The sequence below is a fragment of the Leucopleurus acutus genome (assembly GCF_964270905.1).
Source record: "Leucopleurus acutus genome assembly, chromosome: 13".
NCBI lineage: Eukaryota > Metazoa > Chordata > Mammalia > Artiodactyla > Delphinidae > Leucopleurus > Leucopleurus acutus.
Window position 1 is genome coordinate 53,327,459 of NC_139155.1, and position 14,252 is coordinate 53,341,710.

At 38.4% G+C, this 14,252-nt stretch overlaps 1 protein-coding gene across 1 annotated transcript in view; it reads right to left on the bottom strand.

Moving 5' to 3' along the window:
• The window catches only part of YES1 (YES proto-oncogene 1, Src family tyrosine kinase), a 75,056-nt gene that overhangs the window by 23,874 nt on the left and 36,930 nt on the right, over window positions 1–14,252 (bottom strand). The window contains exon 2 of the mRNA XM_082852936.1: window positions 2,036–2,308. Coding sequence (XP_082709062.1) covers window positions 2,036–2,300 — 265 coding nt within the window. The 5' untranslated portion in view covers window positions 2,301–2,308. The remainder of the gene's footprint in view (window positions 1–2,035; window positions 2,309–14,252) is intronic.

The following is a 14,252-nucleotide window of genomic DNA, read 5'->3' on the forward strand; positions in this document are numbered from 1 at the left end:
ACTGAGAAATACCATCATGACCAACTATTACTGAAGTATTTAGAGTTAGGGGACTGGAATTAAGACTATTATTGACGCTTTGATGTCCATAACTTCTCAAATGAACAGTCTAACAGAATTTGTGTATGACATTCTCTAGTCACTATTTTTGGTCTGGAGGTGAGCAGAGTGAAGGGACACATTTATAGTCCATGCTTGTAGAAGAGATTCTTCTTTTGTCCCCTCATGTTGCTCAATTTGGTGCTGGCAGCTGTTTTGCCAAGCCTAGGGATAAAGTGGACACTCCAAGGGCTCCAAGAGAGACACCAAAGAAACTCGAGTCCTTGATGACATCAAGGAACTGCTGGATCAAGGAATCCTGGAGCTCACCCTACCTTTTAAAGCCAGTTGTGCTTTGTTACTCAAGGGAAAAGCATCCCGATAGGGGACCCTTCACAAAAGAACCATCTCTCTTTTTGAAATTTCTGACTACGTTTTTAGAGCATTTCTGACTCCATGAAAGGTTGTTGGCCATCACTTCTTGCTGTTCTCTGAAAGGATATTGTAGGGTAAAAAATGAAGTTCTAGAATAGGGCATTAAATCTGTGCCCTCCTGCTTATTATCTGTGACTCTGAAAAACAAATCATTTAAACACTGAGCCTCAGGATATTTCTTTTTTCAGTCAGTAGTGCCTAATCGAAAAAACTGTATTATCATCACGAAACTGCCACTTACCTAACATTTATCAAGTAACTACTATAATACTTTAATAATGGCTAGCACTTTACAATCCTCAGAAGTTGTAATATTCTAGAGGGAGGGGTATACATTTTTCAGGGTGGTTGTTTTTTGGCCGTGCTGCACGGCATGTGGGATCCTAAGTTCCCCAACCAGGGATCGAACCTGCGCCCACTGGACTGCCAGGGAAGTCCACAAGAGGGAGGGGTATACTTTTTTTAAAAATAGATCTTTATTGGAGTGTAACTGCTTCACAATACTGTCTTCGTTTCTGTTGTACAACAAAGTGAATCAGCTATACATATACATATATCCCCATATCCCCTCCCTCTTGAGCCTCCCTCCCACCCTCCCTATCCCACCCCTCTAGGTCATCGCAAAGCACCAAGCTGATCTCCCTGTGCTATGAGGCTGCTTCCCACTAGCTATCTATTTTACATTTGGTAGTGTATATATGTCCATGCTACTCTCACCTCGACCCAGCTTCCCCCTCCCCCACCGGTCCCCAAGTCCATTCTCTATGTCTATGTCTTTATTCCTGCCCTGCAAGTAGGTTCATCAGTACCATTTTTTTCTCTTTAAGATTCCATATATATGTTAGCATACAGTATTTTTCTCTTTCTGACTTACTTCACTGCATATGACAGAATCTAGGTCCATCCCCCTCACTACAAATAACTCAATTTCATTTCTTTTTATGGCTGAGTAATATTCCATTGTATATATATGCCACATCTTCTTTATCCAGTCATCTGTCGATGGACACTTAGGTTGCTTCCATGTCCTGGCTATTGTAAATAGAGCTGCAATGAACACTGTGGTACATGACTCTTTTTGAATTATGGTTTTCTCAGGGTATATGCCCAGCAGTGGGATTGCTGGGTCATATGGTAGTTCTATTTTTAGTTTTTTAAGGACCCTCCATACTGTTCTCCATAGTGGCTGTATCAATTTACATTCCCACCAACAGTGCAGGAGGGTTCTCTTTGGGGTATACGTTTTTAATCTTTATATTTCCAGTGCCTGCCAGTCAGCACTCAATAATTATTTGAAAAATGAATTAGTGAAATAATTAATTATATAACCCAGTACATATATATATATATATATATATATATATATAATCACCATCAGATTACTACCAAATTTCCCAGATGTACACAATAAGACTTGAATTTATGTTGGAGACTTTAATTTTTACATAAACTTATTTTAATAGTCCCCCAGTAAGTTATTTCTGTTATAGCAGGCAAACTTTATGTATTGCCCAAGGTCACATTCTCAAACCAACAACAGGATTGTCCATTTAAATCTCACCTGTTAAACCAGCAGGATATGAACTTGGCACCACTGAAAATGAGGAAGATGCTCCTCCAAAAGGTGTCACCCCTGAGGATCCTCCAAATGGTGTCATGGAAAGGTTGCTGAAATTAACAGATGTGCTCTTCGTGGAGGATGTTGGTGCCACTGCAGTGTGCTCTGCTCCATAATGGCTGACACTTGTACTGACCGGTTCTGGAGTGTTTTCTGGTCTGTATTTAACGGCTGGACTTTTGTTCTCTTTACTTTTAATGCAGCCCATTATCAAATCTAGAAAGGTGATAAGACAAATTTTGAGAAGCAGTTAACATAAAACATACTTCAAAAGGTGCAATTCAATAGTTGACTTTAAACGAGGCATTTTTCCCCTGCAAATAAGTTAACAATAACAAAACAAACCAAAAAGAACCTAGACAGCTGCAAATAAAGTCTCTCCACATCATTTATCTTTATTACAATTCTGCTAATGTATCATTCCAATCATGTCATTCTCCAGCTCAATCTCCTTTAATGGTTCAATGCCAACATGCCACAGTGTATTGGGAAAACCATGGGCTCTGATGCCAGAGGCGAGAGTTTGAATCCTAGCTTCTCACTTCCTAGTGCAGTGACTGCAGGTATGTTGCTTAACTTCTCTGCACTTCAGTTATTTGAAAAAGGAGAACAATAATATCACCTACTTCATAAGGTTTTCTATAAGGATTAAATTTCTTACAACTTCTAGACAATCTCTGGTTCTACACAGTGGGTACTAGCAAATTCTGGTTGTTTTCCTTCTACCTATACCAGCACTGTGTAACAGAAATATAATCTGAGCCATGCATATAATTCTAAATTTTCTAGTAAATACATTTAAAAAATAAAAACAGGTAAAATTAATTTTAATAATATATTTGATTTGACTCAATAAATCTAAAATATAATTATTTCAACATGTCATCAATATGAAAAAATTTAATGAGATGTTTTATATTCTCTTGTACTAAATCTTAGAAATCTGGTGTGCATTTTAAACTTACAGTACATCTCAATTTGGACCAAGCACATTTTAAGTGCTCAACAGCTGTACATGGCTAGTAGCTACTACACAGGACAATGCAGCTCTATATCTTTTCCCTTCCCTACCAATGGACGCACCCCCAATGCTTGCCAAATTGGACTTCAATTTATCTTTCCCACTTTATCATTTCCTCACTTACCTTATGCACACATGGAGAAAAAATAAATTCCTGTTTCTCCAATACATATGCCCTGTGCTTTCCCATTTTTGTGTTTTCCCTCCTAAAAGTGCCTCTGTCGGTTAATACTCTCCTCACATCTCTACCTGCTAAAATTTATCCATTCACTGAGGGTCATTACAAATGTTACTTTACCATTCAGGCTGTCTCCATAACTGGTAAAATACCTTCTTCCTTAAAACTTCTAATGTACTTTTGGAGAGATTTTTGTACGAGACTGTCACTTGCATCTTGTTTTCTGCTAATTCCCAGCCTACCCTCAAGTCACTGGCAACACACTTCTTAAAAAGCAAGAGTTTCTCACCTCTTATATACTCTACAGCCTACCAACATGACTTGCATATAGTATGTTTACTGATATGACAAAATCTGCATTATTCCATTCACTTCCTGCAGAAGAACTAATGGTGATTTCATTAATTCACTTTGTTTTTTTCCTGGCTGTGACGCGTGGCATGCGGGATCTTAGTTTCCCAACCAGGGACTAAACCCGCACCCCCTTCAGTGGAAGTGCAGAGTTCTAACCACTGAACTGCCAGGGAATTCCCCTAATTCACTTACTTTTTACAGTATTTCCCTTCTTTTACAGCATTCAAAAGGAAGTAGGTGAGTGATAAGATGACTGCTTCATCAATTCTGAAAGACTGAACATTTTTACAAACTCAACTACATAATACTGATTTAAAATGTAGCTATAAATATTAAAAGAGAAACAGTCTCAGAAACTCAAAGTTGGAAGGTTTTCACATCTATCTTAAAACAGGTATATTCTGAAGACGTGACAATAAAGCACAGGATTGGAACATGACTGGGACTGGAAACTTACAATATCTACTGAAAACACTATGAGAGAATAATAAGCTAAATATATAAAAGGCAGTCTTCTAAATGTGTTAGAAAAAACTAAAGGTAAGCTGTTTCATAATCTAGGAGTTGGAAAAGCCTTTAAAGCGTAAAAGTAGAAACCTTAAAGGAAAAGACTAAGAGATATATGATTAAGTTGGGGGGGCAGGTGTGGACACAGAAACTCTTAAGTGAAACTAAAGCCATGAGAAGTAGAGAGAATATCTTTGCACTTGCTCATGCTCTTACTTGCTCTCTCAACACATACATGTACTCATATGAAAACTGGTTGACGTTCTTAATACAGACAACTCTTACACGTTAAAAAACATATATATAAGCCCCTTAGAAAACTAGGAAAGCCTATCAACAGGCAATTCACGAAGGAAATATGAAAGGCCGATTAGCATATGAAGATATGTCCAACCATCCCAGTCTTCTAATAAATGCAAATTTTTAGGGAATTCCCTGGGGGTCCAGTGGTTAGGACTCCACACTCTCACTGCTGAGGGCTTCGGTTTGATCCCTGGTCGGAGAAGTAAAATCCCAAAAGCCGCACGGCACGACAATCAATCAATAAATGCAAATTTTTAAAGGTATCCTTTTTGCTTATGAGATTGGCAAATTTTGGCTCAATACTCAAGGCTGAAGGGTGAATTTTAATCAACAATCAATATATACCCACAAAGTATGTTAAATTGCAAAAATATTTTAAAATCTATACAAGACTTTCACTATTACCTATATCCAAAGTCTAAATATTAAAAAAATATTTTAACAATTACATAGACTTTGAAAGAACAGTAGTTGTATGACAGAGAAAAAATTATGAAAGCCAGTAACGGTGCTAACATTTTAAATTTGATAACAGACCAACTGAAATACATCAATTCATAACCAAGGTTACTATAACTATTTACCCACCCTCATTTCTATTTCCAGCTTCCTTAATTCCTCATTTTCACCTTTTTCTTCACTCAGGATCTTTGCTAAGGTCTTTTCACCCCGTAAGACATCACTCCTAACTTAACTCCTCTTCCTTCAAAAGTCGTATCATCTTTTTTCCCTCACTCTACCAGTTTTTCATTACTACTGTCCTCCAGTCTCTTTTTCTTAAATAGAGTCTTTGGTCCAGCTCCTCACATCTACCCACTTATTCTTTTCAATAGCTCCAGGACAGTTCCAATAGCACCCAGTATCAATACACAGGAGCCATCACGGCTGCCCATCTCCTTTAGAAACATTTTTATATATATATGTATGTATGTATGTATATAAGTGTGTGCGTGTATATATATATATAATATATATATATTGGCCACACTGCGTTGCTTGTAGGATCTTAGTTCCCCGACCAGGGATTGAACCTGGGCCCCTGGCAGTGAGAGTGCTGAGTCCTAACCACTGGACTGCCAGGGAATTCCCTAGAAACATTATTATAAATGTAGGATGTGATTTACATTTTTAAGTAAACTTCAGGTGCAATGAGTTATACAGATTTTAATGGACTGTCTTAGAAACATAACATTATTTAAAATATTTACATGGGAAAAGCCTCTTTCAAGTTCCAAGCTACTAACTTACAGATACATATTTATTAACAACATATATTTATGAGACACTATAAAGGGAGCTAAGGATGGCAAGAATGGTTCTTTTTCTTTAAAAAGGTCACACATAAGTGAAGGAAAAAAACACAGTATTGTAAAATTTGAAAAATGCCAGAGTGAAAAAAAAAACACTAGAGCAGAGGTACATACAGAACATCATGGGAATACAACAGAAGTTATGAGCTCTGCCTTGAGTGCTTGGGAAAGAAAATTTTGCAGACAATGGCATCTGAGCTAGGTCTTGAAGAGTTGGAGATTTAGGGAAGAAGAACTAGGATATTCCAGGAAGAATGAAGTGGGAAGAATGGTTCAGATGTTTGGAACAGCATGGTGTATTTGGGGAACAGAAAACCCTGTGGCAGGAGTATAAGGGGGTGTTTTTGAGAATGGTGGGACAGATGGCTAGTGTTCGAGGAGAATTTACACACAAAGAGGATTATTTGCTAAGCAATAACTTTTAGATTTATCTAGGGAGCACTGGAAAGTTAAGATTCTTAAAAAGATGAATAGGGCTTCCCTGGTGGTGCAGTGGCTGAGAGTCCGCCTGCCGATGCAGGGGACACGGGTTGGTGCCCTGGTCTGGGAAGATCCCACATGCCACGGAGCGGCTGGGCCCATGAGCCATGGCCGCTGAGCCTGAGTGTCCGGAGCCTATGCTCCACAACGGGGGAGGCCACAAGAGTGAGAGGCCCGCGTACCGCAAAAAAAAAAAAAAAGGTGAATCGCAGAAAATATGTTTTAGAATAACTGTGGTAAAAGGACAAATTATAGAGTGGAAAGAAAGAATGGCGGCAGTTAATCAAGTTACAAAACTACTGCCATGACCCATGTGAGGCAGGACAAAAGCAGGATTACTGGGGCCAAAGATGAGGGGAAATGAAAATAAGTAAAATAATCAACTCTAGGTGATCGGCTGAGTATGGGTGGAGGAGACATGAAAAAGGAGTCATTTACTCAGTCCCTACAATTTACCAAACTTTAAAAGTAGTTACTATGTGCATGCTAGGGGCTGGATGACACAAGAGTTTCTAGTTTGAACTGAGTGGAAAGTAACACCATGAGGTAGAGAAAAGAGAAACAGGTTTTTCTGGACCAACCAGTTCAGTTTCAGATGTTAGTTTTAGGGGTCTGTGGGGCATGATGTTAAGAAGTCTAGTAGGGAATGACAGTAAGTGTAAAACTCAGAAAGAGGTAGAAACCAGAGAAAAGTTAAATTTTTTTTCAGTGTTACCACACCTTTTGGAGATAATAAAACTCACCCAAGGCACAGACTTGGAGAGGTGTGAAAAATTAATACAGTGTTGCAAGACACCTACAGATAAGGGACAGACGGGCAAGGAAATTAGGAAGCAGCAATTAAGAGTTGGGAGTGCTTTCATAAATACAAAAACACAATTGGAAAGGATAATCATTAACTTCAAGGTAGTGGAAAGGGTTGGGGAAGAGTTTCAACTGTATCTGTGGCACTTTTTTTTTTTTCTTAAAAGATAAATGAAGCAAATAGAGAAAAATGTTAATGTGTTAAACGTAGGTAATAGATATAATTCTTTTTGTTAGTTTGGAGTATTTAATACATTTTTAACAAGCAGAATAATACAGTGGGAATAGAGAAATAGACTTTCAAGAAGAAAATGACTAATAATGGTAAAGACCAACATGAAATCAAGTGGCATTTAAACTGATTTTAAAAGGCCAGCTGATTAGTAATTAGGAGCTCACTGATGACTTTCACAAGAGCATTTCTTAGCATCATGAAGGTAAAAGTTAGAGCACAGTTAAGTTGAATAATAAATTAATGACTAGGCCATGAAAATACGGTGAAATCTGGAATGCAACATCTTCATAAGCTGGGAACATACACTTTGTATCAAAACGTTTTATATGATTTCTTTGTCTACTTCACAGATCCTTTCCTTCGCAGTCTTGGCGTAATCTAATTCGGCAGACACTTGGGTTACTCAACAGCCATCCTGCTTTGATAAAAGAACCCTGATTTTGTTCACCTTCCTTCATTTGTCCAGCCCCAGGTAATAAATAATGACTGATTTAAGCCACTCTTGGTCCTATCCCTTTGCCATTAACGGTGTAAGTCATGAGCATGGGCTTCTAGGAAGTTTCTCCTCACTTGTAAAAAGGAATACAAGACAGAAATATTCCATTTCACTCCCTAGATGTTATTGTTGTTGATGCCTAAATCTGAGACCACAAAGCACCCATGTGAAAGGAGGACACAAACATACTGAAAAGGGGAGGGCAGAAAGATGAAAGGAACTTGGTTCCCTGATGCTGCTGCTCAGTTACTGAACTATATAACCCTATAATAACCTGAGAACACAATTTAGCTCCAGAAATCTTACTATGTGAGATAAATATCTACTGTAGAAGTCAATTTTCTTGTTTGGTTTTCAGTTACTTGCAGCTGAAAGGATCTTAAATAATAAACTACTCAAATCACATGACAATGGTTAATATATTAAATCTCTTTCAACATATCAAGAATCAATAGCTTAACAAAAATAGATCTTCTCTCAAAGTATTTACATAAATCTGAGCTATCCTTAAGACTATAAAATTTATAGTATATAAAAGTAAAATTCAATTTTTAAGCAAATGATTTCATATAGATATTTGCTTGAGTATAAGGTACATGAATATTTGCTGAAAAACAGGCTTTACCTCAATTTGAATATTACTGTTACTTTAAGATTTTCTGAGAAATATGAATTTAAAATTTAGATTACAGAAACTTCTTCCCTTAGACACTATCAGATATTCTTTCCTAAAATGTTCTTTTTTAAAAAAATTAGCTTCGGGACTTCCCTGGTGGCGCAGTGGTTAAGAATCCGCCTGCCAATGCAGAGGACACAGGTTCGATCCCTGGCCCAGGAAGATCCTGCATGCCGTGAGGCAACTAAGCTCGTGCGCCACAACTACCGAGCCTGCGCTCTAGAGCCCACGAGCCACGACTACTGAAGCCCGCACACCTGGAGCCCAGGCTCGGCAACAAGAGAAGCCACCGCAATGAGAAGCACGTGTGTTGTATCTAGAGAAAGCCTGCATGCAGCAACGAAGACCCAACGCAGCCAAAAAAAGAAAAAGAAAAATCAACTTTGGGCTTCCCTGGTGGCGCAGTGGTTGAGAGTCCACCTGCCGATGCAGGGGACATGGGTTCGTGCCCTGGTCCGGGAGGATCCCACATGCCGCAGAGCGGCTGGGCCCGAGAGCCATGGCCGCTGGGCCTGCGCGTCCGGAGCCTGTGCTCCACAACGGGAGAGGCCACAACAGTGAGAGGCTCATGTACCGCAAAAAAAAAAAAAACAAAAACACAACTTTGAGGTGTAATTTACATACAATAAAATGCACCCATTTAAAGTGTACAGTTCAATGAGTTTCGGCAAATGTCTGTAACTGTGCAACCAATACTATAATTACAATATAGAAGATTCCAATCACCCCCAGAAGATTCTGTTGTACCCTTTTCCCAATAGGGAAAATCCCCAACCCCAGCCCTAAGCAATCACTGATTTGTTTTCTCTAACTATACATTTATCTTTTCTAGAGTTTCATATAAATAGAATAATACTATAGTCTTTTTCGTGTCTGCCATTTTTTTAAATTAGCCATTGTGTACCTGAGATACTTCCATATTGCTGCATATATAGGTAGTTCATTAATTTGTATTGCTAAGTAGAACCCCATCATATACCATAATTATTTACCCATTCACTTGTTGATGGGTATTTGGGTTGTTCCAGTTTGGGGCTATTATAAATAAAACAGCCACAAACATCCCCATACAAGTATTCGGGTGGGTAGATATGTGCCTCTCCCCCCTCTCCCCATAAATACCTAAGGAATGGAACTGCTTGGTCATATAAAGTTAAGTTACTGTAATAAGCTGCTAAACTGGTTTCCATAGTGACTGTACCATTTTGCATCCCCACCAGCAGTGAATGTGAATCCATTCTCCACATTCTCAACAACACTTCTAAGTCTTTCTTTCCCCTCTCAGAAACCCAGCACATGTTTACTTGGGTTTGGATATGATCCAAATAGTCTACACAGCTCTTTGACTTCTTATTCTATCTAAAAAGCTTTGACAATTGAAATCTACTGATACCAAAGGTAGCTGACAATATAAAATGCATATGGCTGAATTGATGTTACACACATTTACAACATGAGCATTACCAAAATCATTAGAACTGTTGATTAACCACTGATTTTAGTTCACTGATATAAACAATGGTCAGGACTTAGGTAACTGCCAAACACCTTTACCACCATTTAATTTGCCAATGCTATCAAGAGCATTTCAATCTCAAGCCTGCCCTCTAAAATCCAGTATTATTTCTACACTCAGATTAGATCCAATGGCAATCTAAGACTGCATGGTTACTAAGATGCAATGATGATTCCTTCATACCTTACTACATCAATAGGTCAGTTTCTCACTTTTAAAACCCTATCTTTAAAAATTAAGGCATAAATGTGTAAAATCCACTCATATTAGTATACAGGTCTGCAAGTTTTGACACATGCATACAGTCGTGCAACTGCCACCTCAATGAAAATAAAGAACAGTTCCATCACCACCCCCATCCCATGACACCTCCATGCACTTTTTGTAGTCAACCTCCCCCTCCAACCCCAGGCAACCATTAATCTGTTTTCTGTTCTTACAGTTTCACCTTTTTTTTTTTCCAGATACCATACAGCATGTAGCTTTTTGAGTCTGGCTTTTTTCAGTTAGCATAATCCATCTGAGATCCACCCATGTTTTTGCAGGTATCAGTTCATTCCCCTCCCCCACCCCCCTTTTTTTAGTTCATTCCTTTTTATCGCTGAGTGGTATGCATATACCACAGTTTGTTTATTCATTCCCCAGTTGATCTGGGTTGTTTCCAGTTTTTGAAAATCACAAATAGAGCCACTATGACCATATACACATAGGTTTTTCTGTGAACACAAGTTTTCATTTCATTTGAGTAAATACTTAGGAGGGAAACTGCTGGGCTGTATTGGAAGTATAACTTTATAAAAAACTGCAAACACTTTTCCAAAGCAGCTTTAACATTCTGCATTCTCCCGATCAAAATGAGAATTCCAGTTGCTCTACATCCTCATCAACACTTGTTATTGGTCAGTTGATTTTTTTAGGTGTGTAGTGCTATTGTTAAGGTTTTAATTTATATTTTCCTAATGACTAAGCACCTGATATTAAGCATCTTTTCACGTGCTTATTTGCTACTCATATCTACTTTGGTGAAGTATCTGTTCAACTCAATTTTTTAATTGGGTTGTCTTCTTTCTAGTATATTCTGGAAACAAGAATATTTACTAATATAATACTATTTATTATATTATTTAATATTCCAGAATCAAGTTCTTTGTCAAATATTTTTTCCCAGCCTATAGGTTGCCTTTGCATTTTTATAGCAGTATCCTTGAACATGATTTTTAATTTTGATGCTCAATTAAGAAGTTTTAATTTTATGGTTTGTGCTGTGTCCTAATTGAGGATTCTTCACCAGAAGAATTTCTCCTGTTTTCACCAGAAGTTTTAGCTCTTTATATCAGGCCTACTGAGCCATTTTAAGTGGATTTTTGTATATGTTGTGAAGTCGGCGATCCCATATTTTTAAATTGGATATACAGTTCTTCAACTGCCATTTGTTGAAAAGACTATCCATTTCCCATTGAATTATCTTGATACCTTTGTCAAAAATCAATTAATCATATACGGCTTCCCTGGTGGCACAGTGGTTGAGAGTCCGCCTGCCGATGCAGGGGACACAGGTTCGTGCCCCGGTCCAGGAGGATCCCGCATGCCGCGAAGCAGCTGGGCCCGTGGGCCATGGCCGCTGGGCCTGCACATCCGGAGCCTGTGCTCCGCAGTGGGAGAGGCCGCGGCAGTGAGAGGCCCGCATACCACAAAAAAAAAACAACAATTAATCATAAATGCAAGGGCCTGTTTCTATACTATTAGTTCCATTGTTTTATATTATATGTCTATGCTAGTGTCAATTATCACACTGTCTTCATCACTATAGCTTTACAGTAAGTCTTGAAATTAGATAAAATAAGTCCTCCAGGGTTTTTTTTATCTTCTCCAAAATTATTTTGGATACTCTATAGAAGGGGGTCAACAAACTTTTTCTGGAAGGGGTCAAAGAATAGACATTTTAAACTTTGCAAACCAAATGGTCTGTCACAACTACCTGACTCCACCATGTTAGTGCAAAAGCATGTTAGTGCATAGACAATACATAAGTGCTAAGTGTGGCAATGTTGTAGTAAAACTATTTCCAAAAACAAGCACCGGGTCAGATTTGGCCTGGAAGTTGCAGTTTGCCTGTGCACTAGGGTCTTTCATTTCCATACAAACTGTAGAGTCACCTTGTCAATCTCTAGAAAAATGCCTGCTGGAATGTTGACTGGGATGATATTGAACCTACAGATCAATTTGGGGAGAACCGGCATCTTGAAAATATTGATCTCCTGATCCAAGAATACAGTACTCCATTTATTTAGAACTTTAAAAATTTCTCTCAGCAATGTTTTGCAATTTTCAGTGTATAGATAGATAGGTCTTGTTCAATTTTTGTTAAACTTATCTCTAAGCATTTCATGGTTTTTGGTTATTACTATAAATGGTATTACTTTATTTCTATTTCTAATTGTTCATCACTTATATAAACATATATTAATATATTAATAATATATATACTTGATACTTATATATTGACCTCATATCCTGTGACCCTAATAATAAGTTCACATCTTAATTCTAATAGCTTTTTTTTAGTTCCATAGGATTTTCTATATTAAAGGTCATGTGTACAAATAAACACTTTTACTCTCCTTTAGCACCTCTAGTACAATGCTGAATAGAAGTGAGGACAGAGAACATCTTTGCCTCGCTCCTGATCTTAAGGGAAAAGCATTTAGTCTATCACCATTAAGTATATTAGCTGTAAGACTGTAGCTGACCTTCATTAGGCTAAGGGACATTCTCTTCTAATTCTGTGTTTGTCTAGAGTTTTTGTCATGAATGGGTGTTAAATTTTGTCAGATATTTTTATATATCTACTCAGATGATCACATGGGTTTTCTCCTTTACTCAACTGATATGGTGGATTAAACTAATTGATTTTTGAGTGTTAACCCCACCTTGGCACCTCTGCATTCTCGGAATAAAACCCATTTGGTTATGATATATTACCCTTTTAATATATTCCTAAGGGCTAATATTTTGTTCAATATTTTTATGTCTATAATCAAAGAGATATTGCTCTTTTGTTGTCTTGTAATTTGTCTGTGTTTGGTATCAGGATAATTTTGGCCTCGTGAAATAAGTTGAGAAATGTTCCCTTCCTCCTCTATTATTTTAAAGAGTTAAAATTAGTATTACTTCTAAAATGTTCAAAAGAATTCACCAGTGAAGCCATCTGGGCCTTGAGTTTTCAATTACAAATTTAACATACAGGGCTACTCATATTTGATTTTTCTTGTGTTACTTTGGTAACTTTTTCAAGATTTGTCCAATTCACCCAAGTTATTAAATTTATATTAGCATAAAGTTGTTCATAATATTCCTTTGTTAATCTAGTCTAGCACCACAGCCCTTTCAAGGTTTCTATTAGAAGTCCAGAGTAATCAACAAGGACTTTTTCCCCTCCAGTTGGTAAAACCTCAAATGCCTCCCAACCCTCCGTGATCTCAAAGGGCCACCAGCTCACAACAAACTGCTCTTTGCCTGGCTTTACAGTTTCACACTCTGCAGGTACCTTCCAGAATTCAGCAAAAAATCAGAGAGACTCCTTTGCAGACTGTTAGCGTTATTTTTCTAAATAGTGGTCTTTCTGCTGGAATTCTCCCCTGCAATTTCCAGCTGCCTTGGCCTCCATGAATTCTGATCTCCTCGACTGATTAAGACCACTCTCAGGCTTCCCTGGTGGCGCAGTAGTTAAGTATCCGCCTGCCAATGCAGGGGACACGGGTTCAAGCCCTGGTCCGGGAAGATCCCACGTGCTGTGGAGCAACTAAGCCTGTGCGCCACAGCTACTGAGCCTGCGCTCTAGAGCCTGTGAGCCACAACTACTGAGCCCACGTGCCACAACTACTGAAGCCCACACGCCTAGAGCCCGTGCTCCGAAACAAGACAAGCCACTGCAATGAGAAGCCTGCACACCGCAACAAAGAGCAGCCCCCGCCCCGCTCGCCACAACTAGAGAAAGCCCACGCACAGCAATGAAGACCCAATGCAGCCAAAAATAAATAAATAAAGTTAATTTTTTAAAAAAGAAAAGAAAAAAAAAAGAACCACCCTCCTTTGCCCAAGATCCCTATCCCTGCTCTGCAATTCAGACCATGCCTCTAGAGAAAGCTGGGGTGATTAGGTGACTGTCCAGCTTACCTCATTTGTTTCCTGTCTTTCAGGGATCACAGTCCTGTATTGCTGTTGTTCAATGTCTGAAAACAATTGTTTCATATACTTTGTCCAGATTTTCGGTTTTTGGT